Here is a 26,417-nt window from a genome sequence, read left to right as displayed (position 1 = left end):
CTTGCATAGAGGGTGACACTTGCAAAAATAAAATTCTGGTCTGTCACACGATAGATGCTCATTTGTATATTAGAGAGGGATTCTCCACACTATTTCATTTTAAAATGGACCCTCCATTGTTCTTTCATTTTTTTAAATGGACTCTAATTATTAAACTATAGTCTAAATGAATTAAAATGTGTTAATTTTTCAGTGACTTAATTTGAGACTAAGGTGTATGTTATTCCTATAACAAATTGAAAATATTTTGCAGAAAGACTTTTTGCTGTATATATCAAATTTGTAATGATATTACATGTAAAAATGCCTTAAATCAAAGTCCTCAAAATGCATTTTAAAGTTGAGTAAATACAGTTAAGACTAAAACAACAAAATTCACTTGTCCTCTACTGGCCTATATACAACAGCAAACAGTTAGGTAAGCCAGTAGAATACTGCGAATATTGCTAGCAACGGCATACATGCCTGGTGCTTTATCCAGCACAGCTGAGCAAAATAAATGTCAGAGGGGCGTGTTACAGTTGGTTTCATTATAACGTCTGGTGACCACCATCAGTCACAGAGTCTTTAGAACAGAACCAATCTCTTTCCTCCTCTGAATTATAAATCAGATCTGCTTTTGTTCTGAAACTTATTCACTGCAAGTCGGTGGCTGAAATTTTACGATGTACCCCTGACTTTAAGTCCCCACGGCGACGTCTGTAGACGCACGTCTGCACTGAACCCACCCTGCAGAAGTCAAGTGCAGCGCCAAGGGCAAGATGCGGCAGCGCGACAACCGCAAACTGTACGATAGAATAGAACCAAGGACATCTGGAAACAGGATCAAACGACAATATTTATCTGCCAGATGCGCAAAAATTTAAACCCACGCCTCTTTCTGCTTTAGACTGTGCCCCTGCCCGGTGTACAGTCACGTTTCTGGGGTATAACATAATGGAAAATTCGGGGGCGATTAGTGTTGGAAATAACAGATTTACTGTACATTTTAACCACTTCCAGGCCAAATAAAAGGAAGCGGCTTAGGTGGGCCACCGCGCCAGGATGGCCAGCCACCCTTAGGGGAGAAAAGAACAAATGATGTCATAACTTTCAGGTTTGGGGGAAATCTACTTTTGCTCTTTAAAAAGAGATGAAAGGTGTCGCTGCCGCAGTGAGGCCCGCGGCGAGAACGCGGGCGGCTTGGCGCGCTCGGCGCCGCGAGGATCACCTGGACTGAGAGAAGCTCCGATCCTCCAGTGACACCTAAAACACAGCTTTCGCTACTCTCATATCTGGGGTGATAGTGGGAAGGCAAGTATCACCTCTAAGAGAATCTGATAGGATTCTCTCCCCTTGCACTGTGTCCAGGCTCGGGATTCTTCCAAGTTCCCTCCCCTTTGCTCCATGCAGATCCTGGCCATGCCTGCACTCGCCGTCTCTCCCACACCTGGGTCGCCGTGGGTTGAGTACCTGGGCCCGCCTCGACCCCGCCTTGCCTCCCTCCTCTCCAGCGCTGGCTCTGGAAAGTGACTGCGTGCCTGGCTTGGAGACACCCAGGACCGCAGAAGCCCAGTGACACGAGAAAAGGGGTGCAAGCACCTTCCGCAACCCGTTCTCACGCGTTACGGGCACAAACCGAGCTCTAACTAACCTCCCTCCAGCTAACCGCGAGGGGGAAAAAGGGCGCGTCGCAGTGCCCCCTCCAGCCTAGCCACGCGTGGTGAAATTTCCGGCGCTCGGGGCGGCTAAGACACGGGATCCGCACCGCAGCCGCTCAGCTCCCAGAGCCCGCGCCGGGCGCTGCTGGGGCTTCTCCAGCCGCTCCCCGAAGTGCGAAGGCCATCGCCCCTTTCGCTGCGCGCCTGCGAGGCCGGCGGCTCTGGGAGCCGCGCCCGGCTGCGGAGCACTCGGCGGGCCGGGGACTGCCCGGCGGCGCCGGCGGCGGCGGCTCCTCCGCGAGGGTTAACAGCGGTCCCCGCGGAGGCTTCCTCTCGCCGGCCCGGGAACGTGGATACCGCGACCGCAGGATGTTCGTCGGCTGGGCCGGGCAGTCAGGAAACATGAGAAGGCCTCGCTATTCCTGTTCCCGGGCCGCGCGCGCCCGTCTGGGTAAATAAAGCCGCGACGCCGGCGGTGGCGGCGGTGAGCGCGCTGGAGCCCGCGCGGAGAACATGCGGCGGGGATGGGAGCGCGCCTAGCCTCGACGCGGGAGAGCCAGCCGCCCTGCCGCCGGCCGCGGGCCCCCCCGCCACCGGTACAGCCCGCGGTCGCCGCGTGCCGGCGCGGGGCCGCGGGAAGGGAGGCGCGCTACGGCTCCCGAGCCGCTCCTTCCCCCTGCCCCGCGCGCCTGGGCTCTCCCCGCCCTTCCCCCACCTCCCTCCGAGGCCCTTGGGGACGCGCCCGAGGGGGGGTGGGGGCGGCGGCCGAGGCTGGCCCGAGGGTCTGCGAGGAGCCGGGGAGCCCACCTGGTTCGCGGGCGTGGGGCGGGGCGGTTCCGCAGGGAGGGAGCTCCCCAAGGCACAGTGTGGAGTGAATCCGGGTAAGTGGGGAGCACGGGAGCCGAGAGGCGGAGTTGGGGACCGCGCGGGGACCCAGCTCCCGGCCCTTGGCCGCGCCTGCCGCCTGCAGACGCAGCCGCGCCGGGGTCTGTGGTTGCGACCTCGGCGTGGGCTTGGGACAGCGAGGAGGGTCCGCGTGGCAAGCTTCGCGGCGCAATGGCCGGGAAAACACGCCGTCGCCGACAGGAAAACAGGGCTGAGGTGGGGGCAGACAGCGGGGCTGGGAACGGGTTGCTTCACAAATAGAACAGCCTGAGCGCAAATCACCGAGCGCACGGAGTTAATAGGAAAAACAAGGCGCCTCCTGACGCCTCGAACGAGGGTTGCGAGCACGGACCGTTGCTCTCACGCCGCGGAGGCTGCACGGACGGCCCAGACACGTACCTGTCTGCGCGGGGCAGCTGGCAGAGGTCTGACTTCACCTCCCCGTGAGCACTGACGGGGGCCGTCGTTTAATCTCTGCGGTCACAGCTCTACACGTCGCGCGTGGCCGCTGCTGCGATGGCCGGAGGGCGGGGCGGGGGGCCTTGGCGAGCGTGGGCACCCGGCGTGGGTGCGGGGGGGTGGCGGCCCTCTCCGGGGCGGGGCGCGGTGAGGGGGCGCCGGCCGTGAGGCGGGGGCAGCTCGGAAGCAAAGCGAGCTGCCCCCCAGGCGCGAGGCGGGGAGGTAGGGCGGGTTGGGGCTGCTGCGCGCCTCCGGGTGGTCATCGGCTGCTCCGCGGCGGCGCGGACCGGCCCCCGACGCTCACGCGCGGCGGGCAGAGGCTCCGGGCCGCTGCGACCCGGGAGGTGAGCTGGCGGCTTTTCCCAACGGGGGCAGCCGCAGGCCCGGCGGTGCGCGGACCGCGGCGCCTCTTCCCGCTTCTTAACGCCTTTGCAACTTCTGAAATGGTTCTCCGAGACCCCAGAGAGGGGTGGGTGTGGAAGGACTCCGAGCTCGCAGCTCGCACCCGCGCTGCGGAAGAGGACAGCACTGGCCACCGGCTCCGGGGGCGGGGGGGGGGCGGGGGGCCGGACCCAGCGCGTCCGGAGCGGGCTGCGGGGTGGTAGGAGACTCGGAGGGAGGGGAGAGCATGGTGCATTTGTCCCTGAGGCCACTTCACTTTCTAGCTCTGGAATCTGCTAACTTTCCTGCCCTCGCCCTCACCCCCACCCCAGGGGCTGTAGCCGGAAAAGGGACGCAGGGGTTTCAGCCAAACCATCCAGAAAGCATGCAAATCCCCGAAATCCGGGTGCGGCCTGGGACTCATTGACTGGGGCTTGCGAAAGCGGTTGTTCATGTTCCCCAATTGTTCCTTTCTTCCAACCCCTCCTTACGACCCCGAGTGGGAGCTCTGAGAGGCTTTAGTCTTCCGTTTTGATTGAAGAACCCCGCGCGGCCCCGCGCCTGCCCTCCGCTTTCCAGAGCGGGCTTCATCCAGATTAAAACCAACTCAGGCAAAGCTCCTTGAGGAGTCACTTTGCTTCGCCCCCGCGGGTTAACTGTTGCCGGCTGAGATTCTTTGGGGGCTGGGTGGCCGGGGCTAAGAGGAGGGTGGGTACCTGCCCCGGGAGCGTTCGGGGGCGGGTGACGGGCGATGCGGCGGAGCGGTGTAACCAGCCAGGGGGAGGCGGGGGTTCCCGCGTTCAGGTGCGGCGGCGCCGCTCTTCCCCTGGGCTCCGCGGCCCCGCGCCGCGGCCAGGTTCGGGGCTCGGGACGCTCAGGAGGGTGAGCGCTCTCGGCGAGTAATGTGCTGCATCTTTATCTCCTAGAACCCGAGCCCTGCGGAGCTCCCGGCGGCCCGGCCCCAAGGCGCTGCGGCCGCGCCGCGCGGCCCTGCCTGCGCGCGCCATGAACACCATCGTCTTCAACAAGCTCAGCGGCGCCGTGCTTTTTGAGGACCGCGGGGCTCCGGAGCGGGAGCGGGGCGGCAGGCCCTACGGCGGCGTCCTGGACAGTACGCACGCTCGCCCCGAGGTGGGCATTACGGACGGCGCGCCCCTCAAGGACAACCTGGGCCTGAGACACCGGAGGACCGGGTATGCGCACCCTCCCGGGGCCCCCGCCCGCCCGCTCCGGGCGTGCTGGTGACAACCGGGGCCTGCGCCTTAGGGCCCCCGACTTTTCCGGGAGGAGCGGTCTCCGCCTCCTGGGTTCGCGCATTCTCATTTTAAGGGAGTAGTTGCTCAAAGCGTGGGGGGTCCATTCGTCAGAAGGGCTCCAAAGAGGCTCGTTGGAAACTGAGAACACCTGAAACCGCCTCTTAGTCCTCAGATGCCCGGACCTGGGGGCGGGGGTTACGTGCCTCTCTCCCGACCGCGGGTGCGGACGCGCGGCCGCAGGGGAGGCAGAAAGGGCTGAGCGGGATGCATGGGCGCAGAGCAGGGCCAAGCAGTCGGGGCTCCCCTGGGGCTCCCCCCCCCCCGCCCCCCAGGTCAGGCCAGCCCCGTGGGCTTCCCCCCTTGTGTCACGACAGGGCCTTGCATCGGCCAAGGTGTTGGGAAGGTCGGCCCTCCGCAGGATGCCCCGGACGCGCGCGCGCGCGCGCGCGGCTCGGCGGGGCCCGCCGCGAGCCCGGAGGGGGGGGTGGTGGTGCCGCGGGCCTGCCGGGCCGGGTTTCGGTTTAGCGGCCTGAGGGGCTGCGGGGGTGGGGGTGGGGTGGGCGGGGGCGAGAGCTCGCGGGCCACCAGCGGCTCCGGCTGCGGAGGAGGGCCGTCTGTAGCCCCGCCACGTCCCGCGGCTCCGGGAGCGCCCCGCGGGGGGAGGGGCGGCCGTCCTGGCCGGTCCACCTGAAAGATTGCATCAGCTGCTTGTTGTGCGGCGTTGCTGGTTAGGGAAATAGAGATTAGGTTTCGTCAAAATGTTACTACCAGTCCTCACGGATGGAATTGCATTTCAAAGTGTTTAAAGAGGCAGAAGCCCCGGAGGCTGCGGCGCAGGCGCGCGAGCCTCGCGGAGTGGCTGGGCGCGCGGGCGGCGGCGCGGCGACACCTCGCGGAGCCGCTGGGGAGCGCAGCGCCGAGGCCCGGCTCCCGGCTGCTTCCCGCTCTTCCTCCTTGGAATATGCTTTTCCCGAGGTCTTTTTACTTTACCCGGTGGGACAGACCTTCCATACTTTTAAGCTCGCCCTTTTGTCGTGAAAAGCCCCCTACAGTGTTTTGGGTTTTGTCTTTTCTCTTTTTCGTGTGTGTTTTTGTTTTCGGTTCTGCATCTTTCCTCCACAAACCCCTTCGTGGAAAGCTTCCCCTTTACCCGAGGATCAAAGGGTACAGGGGAGAGCTTGAAGAGAACCAGGGCAGCGGGGCGGCCATCACCCCTTGCTTTGTTCCCAACGTCCAGTGGGCGACGGGAAGCCCCGAGCGGCGGGCATGAGTCCCTGAAAGAACATTCGAGAGCCGGCCGCAGCCACTACTCATCCCATGAGGCCAGGGCCCCTGGAGGGCGCGGTGCAGGCGGGCGAGGGACGGTGCCGGCCTTGCTGCGCAGGTCTGTGGCTTGAATAACAAAAGAGCTTCCTTCAGATCACCTAAACCTCTAACCTCTGGCTTCAGGATTTCCCCCTTTTCCTTATAAACCTGGCGGCCTTCGCCGCCCCACGCCCCTCCTGTGCCACCCGGGCCGGCTCCGCGCGCCCCGACCCTGTGCGGCTCCCACCCCTGCCTGGCTTCCGCGTCCGGGCGCGCGGGGCCGCGGTCGACGCGGGCTGAAGCGCGTGCGGACCCGGGGCCCCGGCGGGCGGCGCTCGGCCGGCGCGGCTCACCGGGAACCCCTCCTCTCCCGGTGTCCCAGGGCCCGGCAGAATGGCGGGAAGGTGAGGCACAAGCGGCAGGCCCTGCAGGACATGGCGCGGCCCCTCAAGCAGTGGCTGTACAAGCACCGCGACAATCCGTACCCCACCAAGACGGAGAAGATTCTCCTGGCGCTCGGCTCGCAGATGACGCTAGTGCAGGTAATCGGGGCCCACGAGCCCCGGCCCTCCCTCGGCGAGGCTGAGCGGCGGCTCTGCTCCTCCGGCCGCCGGGCACGGGTGGGCCCGAGACCGGCCGTCCGGACGCTGCCGCCGCTCTGCCTGAGGCTGGTGCGGGGCGGGCCCAGGGCCGGAGCGGTGGTCTGGGGAGTTTCTGCGTCTCCGACCGTCTTCCGGAGGCTCGGCGCAGCAGGGGCCGTGTGGCGCTCGCGAAGGAGGGCAGGGCAAAGGCGAGCGCGGAGCTCTGAGAAGCGGTGCGGCCCATGCACGCGGCGGTGGCTCCAGCGGGCGCTACCCCGCAGTGATGTGCGTCAGGGTCGCCCGAGGGCTCGTTAAAACACACGCTGCCGCCGCCCCCCACCCAGCCCGGAGTTCGCAGGAGGTCCTGGCCGGGGACGGTGCTTTGTGTTTCTAACACGTTCTTGGGGTGACGCGGAAGCTGCTGGCCGCGCACCACACTTTGAAAACCAGGCAGAAGGGCACCCCGCATTGGGGCCCCATGTTAAAGGTCAAGTTACAGGGTCCCTTTCAAGTTGACGGCTCCTGACAGAGCTAGTAGGTGGGCTGGGAGGGCCAGAAGCGGGTTTGGGAGGTTTTTCTCTTTTAATAAGAGGCACCCTGGGCCTTAGCTAGACTCCACGCGGCTTTGCTGGCGGCATCTTTGTCCTTGGGTTAAGGGGCAGATCTCAGATGGCGGGTACCTGGTCAAGTGCAGAGGGGCGGCCTAAGCGTGCTGCATCTCTAGCGAGCAGGGCTGCTGTGCACAGGTTTCCCTCCGTGGCTGCATCTGACGCTGCAAAACCCGGTGAGGTCGAGCACGTGCTGTCAGCCTTTCGCAGGTGATGTAACCGAGGCAGGAGAAGGCTGTGTTGAGGGGTAGAGGTGGGCCTGGAAACGCCGCGGGTTCATACCACGTGCTCTGACCGGCACACCAGTTTCCTTTCATAAATGCAGTGACGTGAACTTTCATGCGCGCAGGCAGAGCAGATTCACTCAGAGGAGAGGAGGAGCTACCTGAGCTGAGAAATCTCCTCCGTTGTAGTAGCGCCGTATCACTGCATTGGTGAAACTTTGGTCATTCCATGAAAGGGGTATAGTAAGTGAGAACCCCGAAGTAACAGGGAACGTTTAACTACTAGATAACATAAAAATTGCTTTCCAGAGTATTTAAGGCTGTCATTTTAGGAATTACTAGAAAGTGGGACGAAGCATGAAAATTGACTTGTACTCAGACTTATTAGAACTATAATATGCATTTTTCTGCTTATTTTCAGAATACAGTTGTAGAGAAAAACAGACATCTCTTCTGCTTTATATTAACAGGCAATAGTATTAATAGTGATTTGCTGCAGCACTGGAGGGGAAAATTAATTTAGTGTTCTTGGCTTAATATCTGTTTAACACAAAACTCTGAACTTTCAGTGATTTTCAAAAGTAGTTTTTAAATAAATAATTCCAGCCAGAAAAACTTAAGAAAATAAATGCATACATTCAAATTTCACTTTAAACTGGTATGCTATTTATTTTCAAAATACACTAATTTATAGAGCTATTTGAATAGTTCACTCTGATGTCAACAGTAAAATATTAACTTATTGATTACGTAGTTCCATGTTTAATACTTGCCATTCTTTCAGACAGAAAGCAACAAATGTTTATGACATATTTAGGACATTTTTAGCTACGAAAAGTATTATTTGTCATTAGCAGAGACATTTAAATTTTCACCTGCGGTAGTTTTTCTGAGTTGCAATACAAGTAGCTGTCATTCTAATACAGAATCAAATTATTCTCTGCCTGTAATGATAGTTCAAATACAAATAATTCTTTTTGCTTTAAGATCTTGGTTAAGACTATTGCATTTTTCTAATTTACGTGAAGTTTTTGTTCATGTTATGAATATCTTTCCCATTATATTTTCTCTCACACTAGTCTTCAGCAAATAAAAATGCACGCAAACGTGTAATTTTTAAATGGGACAAAGAAAGGTAATTATTTATAATTATAATTGATACCTATTTAATGATTTCCAAGTTTTATAATAAACGAAGTTGGTTTCTGGAACTTTAAAGTGATAAATGGAAAAAAATCAAACGTATGGAATAACCAAGGGACCCTTATATACCATTCAGGTTGGGTCCACCTCTTCTCCATTAGGCACAATGGAATGTCTATGTAAGAAAATACATATATATTTATGAATATAAGGGGTTTGTATAGGTCAGACATTTATTAAACATCCAAAGCAAATTCTGACTCTGTGGAAACCAAATAAATTATGTCAATACATTTCACTTCTGGGGGAAAAATATCAAGCTGTGATCTGAATAAAGCTTTTGAGCCCTGCAAATTAGACCCCTGTTTCATGAATCAGGTTCTCCCAGTGAATAAATTTCTTCTGTGGAGTCAGCCTTCTTGAGAAGAGTGATCATGTCTTATTCATCTTCATCCTCCCATTTCACCCCAGCCCAGTACTTTCCATATAGTAAACTCTTCATACATGTTTGCAGACTGAATAGGTTCTCACTGGGGAATGCTACTGTAATCACCATGTGACTTCCCCAAACATATTGTGGAAAACTGGAGAATGTCTTGAAATCAGACTAAGATATTCTAGTTTTAAAATCCATCTCATTGTAGGGAATACACAGAGGGCAGCTCGTTAACTTTAATGGTACATGTTAGTTCTACAGAACAAGCATATAACTCGCCGCATTATTTTTAGCATATCTGGAAATATGTCATATTTTATGTCAATAGACAAATTTGGAGTGTTCCCCTTATTTCTAGCTCCAGTCTCTATTTCTTGTTTATTATAATACCTCCTGTCTCTGCTTCTCATAATTTATATTAATAAGTTGTCAGCATAATTATTTTATTCCTTAACTACAAGAGTGTCTTTTATTTTTGAACATTTCTTTTACCCTTCATATTTGCCTTTTGGTTGTGTGTCAAGCTATCAAACCTTTCATAAGCAGTACTTTTGCCTTATTTTGCTACTCTGAAGGGTGTAAAATTTGGTCAGCAGTCTCCATTAAGCCTGGAAACAGAATGCTGAAACTTTAATAAGGGAATTTTTTTAGGACCACAGAAGTTACTTTTTGTGATAAACAGAAGCTCTAGGGACGTTAATCAATACTACATTTTGTTCATTCCTGAAAGATGAGGCAGAGAGAGGTATTTATGCAGCTTTCATTTTTTTTTCTACTCACTAGACTTAGCAACTTGTCTTAATTTACTATAACTGTTTGCATTATTAATCTGCCATCTTCCTACTAAGATATAAGCATTTTTATAAAATTAACAGGAAGATGATATGTGTGTGTGTGTTTTCACTTTAACCAACCGAAATACTCCATTGTGCTTGGTTCCTATGACTGACCGTTGTTCAAACATTATAAAAATATATTCTCTACTCTCAAAATATAACCAACTTCATTGTGGAATAACAGATATGCGATTGGGGTTTTGTATTACTGTAGGATATGGAGCTTACCCAGGGAATAATTGCCCCTGAAGAAGTTTTTTAAAAGAAGGGCAGATGGGGGCTGTACCTGGTTTCAGTATTTCCCATTGTTTATGCGTATGTATTTAAAATATATTTGTTTTTTTCTGGATTATAATAGTGAAATGATGATTTTTTTTCATGATCACATTACAGAGTGCAATGCAAGTGGAGTTTGAGACTACATTTTAGTGATTGGGTGTTAATGCTGCCTTTTCTTACAGTAGAGGTTTCCAATTCCTGTGCTACAGCCATGTACCATTTGGTTAAGTCTGCTGTGTTGCAAGATTTTGCCCCTGTGTTGACATAGCTTTTGCTTGGTATGGAGTCCTTCTGCTGAGACGTGTGTGTACTTATCAACTGCAAGGATTACGGCTACTGTTAAATATTCAACAAAATCTCAGATTGGTCCTTCTACGTTATTCTCAGTGTCAGACTACATGGTGTAGAAGTGAGGTGTTCGATATTTCAGTTGAATGACTGAATCTGCGTTGTTAATTCTGTGTGTTCAAAGGTGGACAGATGCCAGAGTATCCCCTTGGGTTTACTATAAAGATTGCTCTGCCAATGTGATGAATGTAAACACTGCTGTGTAGGATGAAAGCTACTTAGCTTTCTCTTCCAGCTTCTAGATATTTGGTTCTCTAAGCTTTCGCTATAAAATGCAGTGTTTTTAAAGCTCTGAGTTTGACGTTAAAGTGCTGTTGCAGAACCTGTCCTTGGTAAGGAGGCCTGTTTCATGTAAAATAGAATTTCAAAAGAATTTGAATGATAACCTGAAGGAATCCATAGTAAGTTAGAGGTAGAAAATTTGAACTGGTGCTTTTACCTTCAGTGAAACAGATGGCGTTTGCATCAATTCATCAGGAAAAAACTTGTGAGATGCTACTCGTGCAGATTTGTTCACCAGCTATTGTCTGCTGTTCGCATGACTTAACACAAGAAGATATTCAACACCCCAGACTATATCCAGCCCTTAGGTTGTACTGTAAATTGCTGATAATAAAACACTGGCAGAGTAAATGTATTAGTAGATTGGGTGCCGGTCAAACTTATGAAATCAGTTTAGAAATAGCCTGTTAGACACCACCAAACCTTTATGGAAAATCTTCTGATGTATAATTAATATACTCTGGTAAGAACTATGAGTATACAAAACGTAAAAAACGATACGACTCCTATATATGAAAAGCTAGTTAATGCCACCATGACATTTAAAGGTCCCTATTTTTGTATGTTAGAATTATAAGTATATTGATTTTTTTTTAAATTCGAAGTCCATCGCGTTTTAATAAAAATATGAAGAGTTTCATAAGAATTGGATTTTACACTATGCGGTACTGTGTGTTGGTTGTATTAAGAGTTAAGGTCAGGGACTTCCCTGGCGGTCCAGTGGTTAAGACTTCGCCTTCCAATGCAGGGGGTGCAGGTTCGATACCTGGTGGCAGAGCTAAGATCCCACAGGCCTCACGGCCACAAAACCGAAACATAAAACAGAAGCAATATTGTAACAAATTCAATAAAGACTTTAAAAAAAAGTGTTAAGGTCAGTTAAGATTTAAGATTAGCCTCTGAATTATATGATGTTTAGTAAAGAAAGTAACAAAAAAAGTTTGGGAGTTGGATTCTAATAAATATAAGTGACATAGGCATGGGGGAAGTTGTCCTCTGTGTGCAAAAGGAACAAAGAAGGACATAAAACACCTCTCTGATTGCTGCAAGAGAGTAGTGGTCAAGAGCAGAAGATAGGTTGGTACCAACCATAAAGGAGATGAATGAACACTTTTATGGGAGAGCATGGACGACATTCACAGATCTTAATCTTCAGAGTTGGCAAGGATGTCAGGAACCATGAAGTTCTGAAAAGATGAATGACTTATCTAAACTCACACAGCCTGTTTTTGGCTAAGTCAGAACGGGAAACCAGGTCTCTTTCCGTTATACCACAGTTAGAGGATGACAGGACATGCATGAGGATGTGAAGACGTTAAGTAAGTAATTAAATCATAACGGTGCGTCAACACTTGAGTTTGATGGTGGTTGTTAAGATCCAGTCAAGTGGATAGAATGGAAGATAGGGAAGTTCGAAAAAATACTGTTCTAAAATTCCCAGTTGGTACTAATGAGGACATGGACGAACATTTTGGCCATGACTTGGAGAATAGAGGGAGGTTTGAGAGGAAATGGACCAGGCATTTCATGCTTCCGTAGTGCAGGTTCACCCGTGTATCATAGTTAATCACGTATAGCTCTTCACTTCTAGTCCTTCTGTGTGTGCAGGGGACAGAGTTTATTCATTCCTAGCACTTAATACCATGGCTAAAGCACAGGAGCTCCTCAGTATGTGGTGAATGAATAGTCCCAGAAGTTGTCTGTTTGTAGAGGTTGGAGGAGACTGAGAATTTAAAGTCAGACTAAACCATAGTAAGAATAGCACAGCTTGGCAGGAAGAGGGGTTGGTGGAGTCTTAGGCTTCTGAAATGCCGTGGTAAGATATTACACCACTGCACATAAATTTGAGGACAGTTATCATTGCTTAAGACACAAAGGGAGGTAACACTGAATGTATATTATATATGATATGGTTTGTGCCTATATAAACTGGGGAACACTACCATGTTTTACCCATGGGGAAAAAAAGAAAAAAATTATAGTTTTTTTTTTAATGTAGGATTCACCACAGGTTCATTCAATAATTAAGGCTTGAGTAATGTGCAAAAGTTATGTATTCATAGTATAAATTTAAAAAAGAAAAGAAAAAAAGAAATTCCAGTGCAAGCATCACCACACAAACCGTTAATATACTGCGGAGTCATGTTATGGAACAAATTGGTAGAGAAACGTAATCCTCTTTCCACTTTTCATCCTTTTAAAGGCAAATATTGGCCTTTCATGTTTTTAATATATATATATTCTGATGATAGGTTGATGTTTAAAAAGAAATGTCAAGTGCCATTTTAGCCTCTAGAAATCCAGTAGCACCTTAAACAAAAACAATGGAACTAACCTTGTTTTGCAGTGTTCATTTCTTTGCCATCACCTGTTTGGAAGCACTAGATTTTTAGCTTAAAGCTGGGCATTATTTGGCTTTTTTCTCTCTCTCTGCTTGTCTGATTGCTCTGTCTCTGACTGTTTTGCCAGCTCCTACCTCCTTAATCGCTGGAGGTTTCCAGGGTTTGGTCCTTGACCCTCTTTTCATTCTGTCTGCTCTCACAGCTTCAGCTCTAACCTCTGCATTATGACCCAAATCTGATCTTCCTTGCCCTTAGATCTCAGATGCCATTTTTATTTTCTTGCTGCACATTTCACCTGTATGCTTTTCTAGTACCTCAAACTAAACATTCCCAAACCAAACGCATCATTTCACCCTCAAACAATTCTACTTTCTTTCTCAAATTGGCACTGTCTTCTCTTCTTACACAAGTTTGATAACTCAAGGGCATCTCTTTCTTCCTTCTTCATTACCTACCACAGTGTCTCTGGAATTTGACTTATATTTGTTCCCGTGTCTTCTTTGTTGGAAACACACTTCCCTACCCATTATCCCTGACCTATTCCTTCAAAATCTAGCTTAAATTCTTCATGAAGTCTTGAGTCACATCAAAGTAACCCCTCCTTCCGTTGCACTCCTGTAACATTATATTATAATGTGTCTTAAGCCATTTATCACATTCTTTCCTATATTAGTTATTTTTTTTTTATTGAAGTAAGTTGGTTTACAATGTGTTAATTACTGCTGTACAGCAGTGATTCAGTTATACATATGTATATATACACACACACACATATATTCTTTTTTGTTATATTCTTTTCCATTACGGTTTATCACAGGATATTGCATATGGTTCCCTGTGCTCTACAGTAGGACCTTGTTGTTTATCCATCCTGTATATAAAAGCTCACATCTGCTAATCCCAAACTCCCACTCCATCCCTCCCCCAAACCCCTCCCCCTTGGCAGCCACCAGTCTGGTCCCCATGTCTGTGATTCTGTTTCTGTTTCATAGTTAGGTTCATTTGTGTCATATTTTGGATTCCACATATAAGTGATATCATATAGTATTTGTCTTTCTTTTTCTGACGTACTTCACTTAGTATGATCATCTCTAGGTCCATCATGTTGCTGCAAATGGCATGATTTCATTCTTTTTTATGGCCGAGTAATATTCCATTGTATATATGTACCACATCTTCTTTATCCATTCATCTGTTGGTGGACATTTAGGTTACTTTCATGTCTTGGCTGTTGTGAATAGATACTAGAGTTATTTGTGTACTCTCCTACCTTTCTTACTAGACTGAAAATTTTATGGCAAAGCCCTTCAATATTTTTTTTATTCCCAGAATACAGTTAGCGCTCATTCTGTGTAGTAAGTGCTCAGCACATTTGTTGAATGAATGAATGAATGGATATAAATGTCCAATACTGTTATGTCATGAGAATATGTAATGATCAGAGATTATGAGAGAGGCTTAGGTCCTTTCTGGGAAAGTAATTGTATGATGGGTAATTTTTTTATGTTGTGTTAATTGAGAAATAAAACTTTTTTAGGTGTCAAATTGGTTTGCTAATGCAAGACGTCGGCTTAAGAATACCGTTCGACAGCCAGATTTAAGCTGGGCCTTAAGAATAAAGTTGTACAATAAGTATGTTCAAGGAAACGCTGAGCGGCTGAGTGTAAGCAGTGATGACTCATGTTCTGAAGGTTTGTTAGTATTTTTATCTTGCTTTCTTTGCTCTGCCTTTGTAAGGGGACATTCACTTCAGTTGCTGTTTTTAAGGTTGATCCCACAAAACACGATGGTGCCATAATGGTTCTTTTTTATTGTGTGAGGTAACTTTACTTTTACAATACTGTAAATGACCAGCCAAATTATGGCTGCTTCCTCTTGTTCATAGATTTATCATGTGTCAGAATAACATTTTCTGTGAAGTTCATTAAAATTAACATACCAAAGGGAGAGATTATATAGATTCCTGCTTTCCTTTGCCTAAAAATTAATCTTAAATATCAAAGATAATTTTATGCACTTTAAATATTCTTCTTATATATATTTTAAATCATTAAATGTAACAATTGGGTGGCTGGGGAAAAGTATGTGTAAGTACTACCTGCTGATATTTTCCCCCCTTAGATGGAGAAAATCCTCCACGAAACCACATGAATGAAGAAGGCTATAATAATCCAGTTCACCATCCTGTGATTAAAAGTGAGAGCTCAGTCATAAAAGCTGGAGTGAGGCCCGAGTCACGGGCCAATGAGGACTACGTATCGCCCCCAAAATACAAGAGCAGCTTGTTGAATCGTTACCTTAACGACTCTTTGAGACACGTCATGGTCACAAATGCTGCCATGATGGGGAAGACAAGGCAGAGAAACCATTCAGGATCTTTTAGTTCCAATGAATTTGAGGAGGAATTGGTATCTCCCTCATCGTCAGAAACCGAAGGCAATTTCGTCTACCGCACCGGTAAGTCTGTGCTTCTTTGTGATACCTTGTTTAAAACAGAATTAAAGCTGCAGCACAGGGCTTTCTTTTGACAGGTGTAAAGGCATAATATTTATTGCTTGTGCATCAGATTATGTACATACGGCTCATAATTCAGTTTGAAAGCTTTCATTTTGTTCTTAATTAGCAGATACGCTTGTTAGTAGATGATGGTTTACTGGGAAGTTTTCATCCTTAATAAAAATTTTTAATCTTAGTGGTAAACATTCTTAGAGGAGATATGTATTGGCTTTATGAATAAATTATAATGGAGGAATATCCCAGATTATAAGCAGCCGTGCGAATACTCTGTCCTCCATCTTTTCTCTTAAGTTCTTTAATTGCTTATAGTGATGGAGAATGAACACAAACTAGCACGGGTGCCAAGACGTTTGTGAAGGAAACGTGGCTTAAATTGCTTTGGAAATTTTACTTTTAGTCCTGAAACGCACAAGTAGGGCTATAAGTAGCTTTGAAATTTTTGCTTTTAGTCCGGAAATAGTGAATCAATTTCTGCCTGTCCACAACGTTTAGATGGAGGGGCAAGCTTGGTAAAATTTTCTGTCTTGACTTCAGTGCTTCACTACAAAGGATTGTGTGCCCTACATCTGGTGTAGGTAGACTCCAGGTCCTGAAAATGCCAGGCAGTGAGATTTAGAAATGTTACCCCTGGAATTAATAACTTCAGGGAGCATGCAGCCCAGCCACGTTATGTCACAGATAAGAAAGCCCCGACCAGGAACACACAGCGAGTTACTCTTCTCCAGATCAGTGGTGTAGCTGAGCCTGCACAAGAGGCTGGAGGAGTGTAGCTACTGCTAGACGACTGTTACCGCTATTATTACACGTATCGCCACCAGTCGTTTATTGAATAGTTGTGATACGCTAGGTTCTATGCTAAATACTACACAAGTACTACTACATTTAGTCCTTGTAACATCAAGGAGCTTGATATGTGAACAATAGAGCTTTATAAAGAAATTTAAAGTTGGTCTGTTTAATATATCCTAAAGGTTATTCAGCCAGATAACTGATTTTTAAGTGTCTACAAATATGTACAAGATCTATGAGGATTCAGAGGAAATCTCAATACATTTTTGACTTAATCTCATTTTCTGTTTGTATCTCCAACTCCAACAATGAAAACAACTCCAAACACTCAGAAATACGTAGCCTTGTAAATAATAAATTGGGTCTAGGAAGAAGTAAAAGATGCAATAAAAGATAATTTAGCCAATAATGAAAAATTTAAAACTATCTACTGATACCTAACTGAAAGAACTTGTAAGTAATTCAGAATGTTTGAGAAAAAGGAAAATAAACCAAGTCATTCAAGTACAGATAATTGAAAAAGAATAAACAGAAAACAAAAAATGGTAAAATGGAAGGCTGAAAAATAGATAAATAAATCAAGAGTTGGCTCTTTGAAGTCAGTAGTAAAAAAACTCAAGCAAAAAATGGACACAAATTAAAGTTGGAAATAAGAAAGGATATAGCAATCATTATATAGTTATTAAACAAAAAATATTTTTAAAAATTATGATAAAGTACTATGCACAATTGTTTGACAGTATTACTGTATGCAAATGTATGGATGAAGTGAATTGCTATTATCCACACAAATTAAATTATTAATTCATAATAAGAAAAGGTTTAAATGACCGCTAATGCAGGAAAAATTAAGGTTTTTAGTAAACTCAGTTCCCAAAACACTTGATAGATAACTTGATAGATCCATTGGATTTTTTTTCAAACTTTGAAGAAATAATTAATTTCTATGCTTTATACATTTTTCTGGAACATATAAAAACATGGGAAGTATCTCAACTTTTAAAAATGTAAATGTTATCCTAATCCCAAACCAGATTAAGATAGCATACAAGTCAAAATTTTTATTTGTAATACTGATACCGACTATGAAACAACATGGGAAATAGTGTAATGTTAAGTGAAAAAATTTTAATTGTGGATACACTGAGTATAATTACGACAAGTGTGTATGGACAAAAACAAGAAAGATAAAAACAATGAAAATTACAATTTGATGAGGGGGTGTAATTGAAGGACCGTTGTTTAAAATTTTTTTTCTGGTAAATTTATGTTGCCCAGTAAAAACAAGGTCATGTGCCTATGAAATTTCCCCAGTGTGTTGGGTCTTCTGAAAATCCATGCTCTTTTCAAAGGTGACAAAATGTAAAGTCAGAGGGGGACTAACATGCCCGTATAGTTGATGCTTTTCGAAGTGAAGTAGCTTGGCCATGTATTTTTATTAAAGCGTTCCAAATGCACTTGGCCCGTGTCATGGACTATTCATTTGCCAAATTCTATTTTTAAATCAAACCTATCTTTTAGTTATGCAAGCAATGAGATGGCAGCCTAGACACGTAAACTTCTGGGTTTTCGTGCATACGTATAAGCTTAAAAAGAACAGAATACAATTTTGGGGTTTGTGGATGGAGAATGAGGAAAGACTGGTTGGTCTCAAACTGGTCTACTAAATTTCAGACGAAGACAGTAAATGGCTGTCTTCTGTGGGAATTGAGTGACAATGCTGCTGCAACTGTATCTGGGTTAGCAGTCATGCATAAGTGGTGGAACAGAGAATTTCCGTAAATACTTTCTGAACAACTGCTTTGGTTTTCTCTGGCATACAGGCTATTCTGAATCCCTTCAGTTCCTTCTGGTTGTATCTTTCCTTCCTCATCCAAACAGCAACCTTCTAAGTCTGCTCTCAAACACCATCCCCTCCACCACCCTAGTTCTATAGTAGTACGAAGATTTCGGCTTTAAAATTTTTTTTTTCAGACGAGATCACCTTTAAATACAATTTATTGGTTTATCTGTGCTGAGAAATCGTATCCGTTTTTCCACCCATTTTTGTAAGACAGCTGCTATCTCATGATGCATTTCACTAAATATAGGGAGTCAAAAAGCCAAGTGAAAGAAAGAGTTGGTGTTTGGAAGGGTAATGTATCACTGAATTTCATTTCACTTGTTAAACTCTAGCAGGGAGAAGCCTGGTAGATTATAAAGCAGTAATCCTGATTGAAGATATTATTAGACACCATCCAAGTAGATACAAACATGTTTTTATTGATTTTATGTAGACATTAAATATTTCTCTCTAATCTGCAGTCTCCCACAACATGCAGGAAAAAAAAGAAAAGATGTTCTTTTTTCAGGGGCATGGTAGGCTCTCAATAAGTATTCTGACAGCGGCAATTATAACATTAGAATTGATCAGAATTACTAAGGTTATTGCTTCTAAATACAGTTAAGTAATACACAAGAAAATCTAGTCACTCAGTGTCATCTGTTGAATGAAGTCACCTAAATTAAAAGTACAATCCTCTTCGTCAAGTTAGGTTAATGGATGGTAATTTTCAGATATTCGATGGAGCGGGTCTGCTCTCTGAGGTGTCAGGATAAGGACTCTAGCATCATACGTCCCTCCACTCCTGCTGACTCAGTGCACATGTTCCCCAGATGGGGCCATCCGTGAAGGAGCCAGCCGCCATCTGTAGCATCTTCCAGAGTGAGTCCTCACTAGAGGCTTTCCTAACTTGCATTTGAGTTTAATTTACCCTAAACCAAGCCTATTAAATTTCCTTCTTCAGTGAGGGAGAAAGGAGACATTTCAAAGAAGTATACTTGGTGAGGGGACTGTCAGGCAAGTCTTGAAATAAAACGTGTGAACTTCCCTGCTCTGTTGCTGGCACGAGGACAACTTCCTATTCTGTTCTTTCTTTTCGCAGCTCACAAATGACCAACTTATAAATGGCTAGTACACTCTAATGGTTACTCTCTGAGCCCCACTGCTTCCCCACTGCTTTATGAATTTATGTAATTCATAAATTTACTCTGCTCCCACAAGGCTGCATGTTTCAACTTCATCTTGTTAAACTGCCTAAAATCCCTCTTAATTATACACATCTGGTATAGCAAAAACATTGGCCGATAGAACTCTTTTCTATGTTAGTGTGAATTAATCAGATTAGCTTCCCCTCCACTTGACTGAGGTGAATATCCCTGAAGAAATGGAAATTTTGATGGACAGAAAAAAGAAGTCATTTATTTGGTGCACAGGACTCTTTGGGAGGTGGAGTCCATTTGAATGGCCTGCAAAATGGGGCAAAATGAGGGAACCTAGGGATTTTGGTTACTGGGGAAAGACAAACAAGGCAGTAGAAAGTAAATCTGGGAGAATGACAAAAAGCTAAATGCCATTTCCGAATGTTTTTTCTTGGCTAATGATGACCCCGGTGGGTGGTGGAGATGTTCTTTTTTCGTTCTCTTCCTGCACGCTTGTGTACTTTAGAATTTAAGCTGGTACCATGAGTAGTAAAAGCCAGGGATGTTCATGCTCAATAAACCATTGGATTAGCCTGGGATTTAACCCTAATTTATAGCACAGTTTCTTTGGCGAAATGGCGCTCTCCATTCTAAACTGCTGACTTCACAGTAAACTTCTGGGGCACAAGTCCTTCATGGACGAGGTGCCCATTCATGCCTTCATACCGCAAACAAAAACGTTCTAGGCTCGCTGGAGCCCTGCGCCTTACTCATCAAAGAAATCGTAGTTTAAGTGAAGCAGAGGAAAGATTTAAAGAACTGCCTTGTCAGATCCTTTTGAACAGTGAATAATCATTCCTAATTTGTTTCATCAATTTTAGGTGTTTGGGGGTAGCTTGAAGAAAGCCTCATGGTAGTTGACAGAAGGCTTTGTCAAGAGCCAGCTATTAAGGATAGCATGGGTTTCTGTGTACATGCTAGTTTCTCTTTGGAATTTTGTTGACCAGTAAGTCGACTTTGGATACTTTCATCTTCTTTTATTTCCCTTTTTGTGCTTGTCACTTCCTTGTTTTTAGTGAAAGATTAAGCTTAGCCCTGTTGGATGATTCCAGACATTCTTTTCCTGGCATGCAAATGACTGTTGATGTACTCCAGCAGAGAATAATAAAACCCTCTATCACCAGCCCAGTTTGTGACATTTAAAGAATACTTGAAAGGTTATCCAACTTTTTGTCCTGTGTCTTTACTGCAATAATACCTCACCTATCAGATACCATCTGGAAATGAGGTTTTCCACCTAAGTGAAATTTCCAGATAGAAATTTAAGGACCGATTTTAAAAAGATAGAATTTTCTGCTCTCCTAGACTTACAGTATGAAACACAGCATGTGAGGTGTGCCTCAGCATCCTCCCTCTTCTCTAAACTCCCTCCTCCTGTTGCTTTTTGTATGTTTCCACCCTTCAAATCAGTAATTTTAGGATTAACCACAACTCTAAACTTGCTCCTGATGCCTTTGAATAAAGAACGATGTCTTTCTGATAGCCTTTTAAAAAGGGATCTTTCCTACTTACTTATTCCAAAGCAGTAACCTTCGAAATGAGACTTATAGAAATTCTGAGCTTTGGGGAGGCTTGGGGTAGAATTATAAAAACTTAAGCGTGATATTCTGAACACTATAGATTATTAAATGTTTATCAGTGATGATGATGGCAAAACACATTCACATGGATTATTTCTGAAATGCACATTAGCTTGACCTTTGAAAGTGAATTTTCTTTATGGATTCACTTGCAAAATTTAAATGAAACTGTGTAAGTATAAGTGTTCCACCTGCTGTTAAAAACTGAGAGATTCATGGCAGACAGAAATAGAAAAAGAGAACACATGTTGGCATAAGCAGTTTGATGGCTCCTTCAGGGGTTAGTTTTTCATTCACTTTTCTTTGTTTGTTATTTGGTATCATGTGAGAGCCTGAGAAAGTCTATACGTAGAAGCTGAGACTTAGCAGCCCCATTCAACAACCTGGCTTACAAACAAATCAAAAATACACGGCAGCCTAGCTTAGAAAAAGTACGCATTTTTAGGGCTGTGTTTGATCCTGAGTTTTTTGTCCCTTTATATTGTGTTCCCTCCATGTGGTGCCTTAGAATGACAGCAACACGTTTCAAATTTGTGTGAATATAGACAGATTGCGTCTGAAATGCAGCTGCATCCTATCTCTTCTTTCGTGCTGATACTCACTGCCTTGTGTGTATTAAAAGCTCTCCGCGGCCCTGAAATGGTATTTTATTCATTTTTATAGTCCTCCTAGCACCTAATAGTGTCTTTCACATATTTGCTCCGGAACTGTTTCTCTAGTCAACGAGTTAGTGTTTTCGTGATTTAGTCTGCCTCTTAAGTCATGAAAGACATTTTAATGTACATATGTATATGTTGATCTGTGTCTGCGAACATGACAAGGGAAAGAAAATGGTCCTGAATAAGTCTAAATGGGTTTCTGAAAGAAAAAAAAAAGGCAAATGCAAAAAAAGTTAAAACCGGTAGAAAAAAGTAAACAGAATGAAGCTTAAAACTGAGATGTTTAAGAGAGTTGAAATAAAAACTTAGAAAGTATAAAATGAAACTAAACCAATTTTCAAGTTAAAAGAGTGACTTTCAGGAAAATGCAAGGATGATAAATGGAAAAGTTTAGTTGTTTTAAAGAAAATCCACTGAAGAATTAAAAGTATAGCAGACAGGCAAATAAAAAGAAGGGGAACTTTTATGAATTTGACTTCACTAAGTCATGATACCTATTGTCTACTTATCTAGGTCACTGCCTTGTGGGTGAGATTTAAGAAACGAAGCACAGATTTAGATCCAATGATTTAAACTCTTCCGCCCCATTCACTCTCGTGGTTGACATGACTACTTTGGCTTTTTAAGAATGACTATTTTTAATCCTATGATAGACTTGGAGAGCATCGATGCAGAAATTTTACATTTTCTCTCTCCTCCACATGTAAGAGTAAAGATCCCATACATTTTACCTGTTTTTCTGTTAAAAACAAGTTTATCAACATGACATTTTGATTCTGCAGGGGTATCCCCTATATTTTGGCAGGACTGTCTCCTGGCATTCAGTCTGTTGTAACTGATTTTCCGACACTGCATTTCGACTGGCTGGAGTGGTCAGTCACACCTGGTGCAGTTTCGTAGAAGTGCTGGTTCATGTCACTGTATTGAAGACTGTGTCAGTATTTCCATTAAGAGACTTTTTTCATTCCCTAGCGCTTCTAAATAAGTCATAAAAACTCAAGCCAAACTCAAAGCTGGCATAAAAGGACCTTTTCCCCCCTTCTCCTGTGTATAAGGAATATAAGTGCCTAAATCCCACTAACTCTAACTTCAGTCAGGTTTGTGAACTCTACACACTGACAAAACCAAATAAGACCTGTTGACACCTCTCCAGCCTGGGCCTGAAATGGATGTCAAAAAGTTGTTACTGTCTGTGAAAATAACAAGACATTCTATTTAATGTGTGTGGAAGTGGTTTCTTTTCTTTCTTTCTTTTTTGGTGAGTCACAGTTAGTTTTTCCCTTCTGCCTCCCAACTTTGTTTCTAAAATTAAACAGGTATTTTTCTATGTCAAAATTCGTCTTGTTGATGTAACAGAGTTTTTACTCAGAATAAATATGTGTTTTCTTCTAGTCCTGAATTTTGGTACTTTTAAATTTTGGAAGCTTGTGTTCTTGTTTTCTATTAGAAATTATATCGTTTATAATTGTGAGTTTTGAGGAAGCAAAATAATAATAATTTTCACTTTGTTCGGTTTTTTTCACATTTGAATTTTTTCATGGTTTTCAGTTTAAATGAAGGATGGCATGTTTAAATACCAGCTGCATAATGAACCTTTCCTCTCTGTGTTACCTAATTTATCTTATTTTCATTGTACTACAGAGGAAAACAGGCAAGGATTTTTATAAATTCAGCATTAAACATTAAAGGATCTTCCAGTTCAATCCCTTAATTTGCAGATTAGGAAATTGCTTTGGGCTCTACACTAGGCATTGAAATTGTTGGGTTTTTTGTATGCAAGTTGCTGGGTTGCTTGGAAATGCTATCCTGATCATTGGTACAGTAAGTCTACGGCTTTTGGCAATTTCAGGTACTTAATTGACTTTTATTTTAAAAAGCTTGTCATTAGTGTTGAACTTTTCAGAATTTAGGATAGGTGTGTGTGTGCATTTTTTAAAAAAACTAATCTGTTTTAATGGCTGCAGTGGAAAAGTCTTCACACATGTTGGTAGGTTATAGATTGTAATAGACATCTGGTATTACCTGTGTTACTAAGGGAAAGAGGAACGGTTTGCAGAAGATCGCTAACAGTTACTGCTGCTGGGCAAAAGTCTCTTGGGGTGTGTGTGTGTGTCTGTGTGTAGCAGTAGTAGTAGTAGAATTGAACATAGTTGGGAAAAGAAAGTGGCTTTTGAAAATGACCAGTGGTATCTTCCCCCTGCCGTGGGTCTACCCTGGAGGCCTTGAGTCATTACCTGAAAGTGGTCTGAAAAAATGTGAGTGATACTAACAACCCAGTTGGAAAGTGGTTTGGGGAAGATAGATTGGACTCAGCTTTAAGCACCGACATCACTCATCAGCTTCTCACAGTGTTGAGTCTTTTTCTCAGGCCAGTAACGTGCTGCAGTGCAGGATAACACTGAGGTGCTTCGGGGTCAGATTCACCTGTAGCATTTCCTCAGATCAGACACTTCACTAAATTTCACGTCGGAAAAGCTAAATTGCACTGTAGACGTCACCGTGCCACAGATTGGGCAGCACCTTGCTGTGTGGCCAGATGGCACTGTGGGTCTGTGTGGTGTCTTCCACAGTCACTGGACTGCGGATGGGGTTAGAAACAGCCTCTTGCCCACTGACTCAGTGCTTTGATATAGTGACCAAGATGGGCATCTTTGACAGAAAGACTGTGTTCCCTTTTTGGTATCATTATATAAAGCAATTTTGCCTTTGATCAGGCTTCATTTAAATGAAGAGAAGAACGTTTTTTAGAATAGTGGTTTTGAGACGACCAGTTTGGTGAGATGAAATTAAAATGGAAAAACAACGCAAATGAAAAGGAAACCTTTTAAAGTGCTGAAAAGTAGTCGGAGACAACCATTCACAAAGTGGGATTTCCAAGAAACCGTTGCTGTTTAAGCTTTCACATAGTTGCCCCTGTATTTAAAATTTAGAACTGATAGTCCCTTGATCGAGCCAGACTCAGGTTACGACGGAGAGAACTCTCAGTATGGCAGAGACATTCGAAGTAAGAATGCCCTGTTCTGCCAGGACTGTCATTATGACACTAAAACGTACCCTTTTGCTGAGGCCAGAATTCAGAGTCGCTGCTTCCAGCTTCTGCACTGATTTAGACAGCAGATGTGTAAAAGGCAGAGTGGTATTCAGGATCACTTGTCACATGGCTTCGGGGCAAGAGGATGGGTATCTGGCGGGAACAAGAACCCTTAAATGTGACTGGGTCTTACATTTCTAAAGGTAAAATCCCTGACCAGAAGCTGCTTGGTGCCAAGTGCCTTTGCTGTGATGTCTTCGCCCAGCACAGAGCTAAATGGCTGCTTGAGAATCCACCAGCCTTCTCTAGTCTGCAGCCGAGGCTGAGTGTCATCATTGTTTTGCATTTTCTTTTATCGTCTTGGTTGCATTTAGTCTCGCTGTATTTTTTCCTTCTTTACTCCTCTTCTGGGCTGCTAACTCTATCCAGCTGGATCAAGGAGTATTTTTACAACTTTGTCAGTAGTGCAGTTGGTCTTTAGTTTTTACTGTGTCTCCTGGGTTCCTTTACTTTAGACCTATTCAGAAATCATGGTACCAATTCAGATTTACTCCCAACCCATGGGGCCTCCAGTTTATCTAACCTGTGTACTTTTTTCTTCCAGAAGATTTCTTTTTTAATTTATATTTTGTTCTTAAAATGTCCTTTAAAAAGTATAAACATAAATCATCTGGAATAGTAATTCTCAACTATCTCGAAAGGTGTTTGAGGACTATTTCACGGTTGCTATGATTGAAGCAGTAAAATTTTAGTTTATAGTTACAATAACTTTCCTCTCATTAGGAAAATATTAAAAAGCTCAACTTTATGATTTCATGACATATTACCAACCCCCAAATACCGTTCCTAATCCCTACCCCCTTACACACGCTCGGTGAAATGCTAATAGGAAGCTCAGAGAAGACCCAGAAAAGTGAATGATCTATATTTGACCCCATTCTCTCAGGTGCTTTAATTAAAATGATAGTATAAAGGTCCGGGTGGAGGCCCAGTGAAAGCATGACAAGTTTAATGTATATTTTACTATAGTTAAATATCTGCTGCTTCATCTGTGGTTTGGAAAAGGACTTTCTGTATCCAAATTTTCTCTCCATCCTCCCTCCTTACCTGACCTGAAATTACCCACTTGTAGGTTAAGCCCCAGGAAGTTATAACGTGGAAAGAGCAGAGAGCATTGCCTTGTAAATCAGGAGCTCTGTATTCAGCCAGAACTGCTAGCAATTGGGTATGTGTTCTAAGGCAGGTGCCTTTATTAACCAGGGCCTTGGCTCCATTAGCCATCACATGAGGGCTGTGATAAGATGCTCCGTAAGTACCTTACTACCTCTGATAATCTGAGATTCTGTGAAATTTCTAGGGAGAGAAGGAAGCCCACAGGGTACTGAACGTCACAGTTAAATACAGACCGTGTTGTCTCTAATAGAAGCAGAACTTGGGCTCTGAGCAGCAGAAAGAACATCTCTCAGGAGTGTCGGGGAGCCCCTGGTGGCAGGTGGGGGACCGGCCTGCGGTGCTGGGCCCTGAGGTGGGGAAGGAGGCCAGGGAGGGAGGGGACCTTGGGTTAAATCTGCACGGGGTCTTTCTGTCCTGTGTCATGCTTCTGCATTTCCTTCCACTGCTCTTATTATTTTAATTGTGCACTTACATGCTCAGAATCTACCTGAAATGTTTTTATACATGGTATGAGGTAGTGATCTGATTTTTTTTTCCAGATCGGTAGCCAGCTGTCCTCACACAACGTCCTGAGTGCTTCCACCTTTCCTTACTGATTTGAAATGCTTCCCTTCGTGTGTGTGTCTATTTCTAGACTGTACT

General features: G+C 45.0%; 1 protein-coding gene across 1 annotated transcript in view; it reads left to right on the top strand.

The window, feature by feature from the left end:
* The first annotated feature begins 4,311 nt into the window (after positions 1-4,311).
* MKX (mohawk homeobox) overlaps positions 4,312-26,417 on the top strand; it is a 59,092-nt gene continuing 36,986 nt past the window's right edge. Inside the window, exons 1-4 of the mRNA XM_061181519.1 lie at positions 4,312-4,558; positions 6,309-6,468; positions 14,543-14,696; positions 15,127-15,462. Of these exons, the coding sequence (XP_061037502.1) occupies positions 4,371-4,558; positions 6,309-6,468; positions 14,543-14,696; positions 15,127-15,462 (838 nt within the window). The 5' untranslated portion in view covers positions 4,312-4,370. The remainder of the gene's footprint in view (positions 4,559-6,308; positions 6,469-14,542; positions 14,697-15,126; positions 15,463-26,417) is intronic.

The sequence above is a fragment of the Eubalaena glacialis genome, chromosome 2 (assembly GCF_028564815.1).
Source record: "Eubalaena glacialis isolate mEubGla1 chromosome 2, mEubGla1.1.hap2.+ XY, whole genome shotgun sequence".
In the NCBI taxonomy this organism is placed as follows: Eukaryota; Metazoa; Chordata; class Mammalia; order Artiodactyla; family Balaenidae; genus Eubalaena; species Eubalaena glacialis.
Note: the sequence above shows the minus strand (reverse complement) of the source record. Positions and strands in the feature narration are given on the sequence as shown.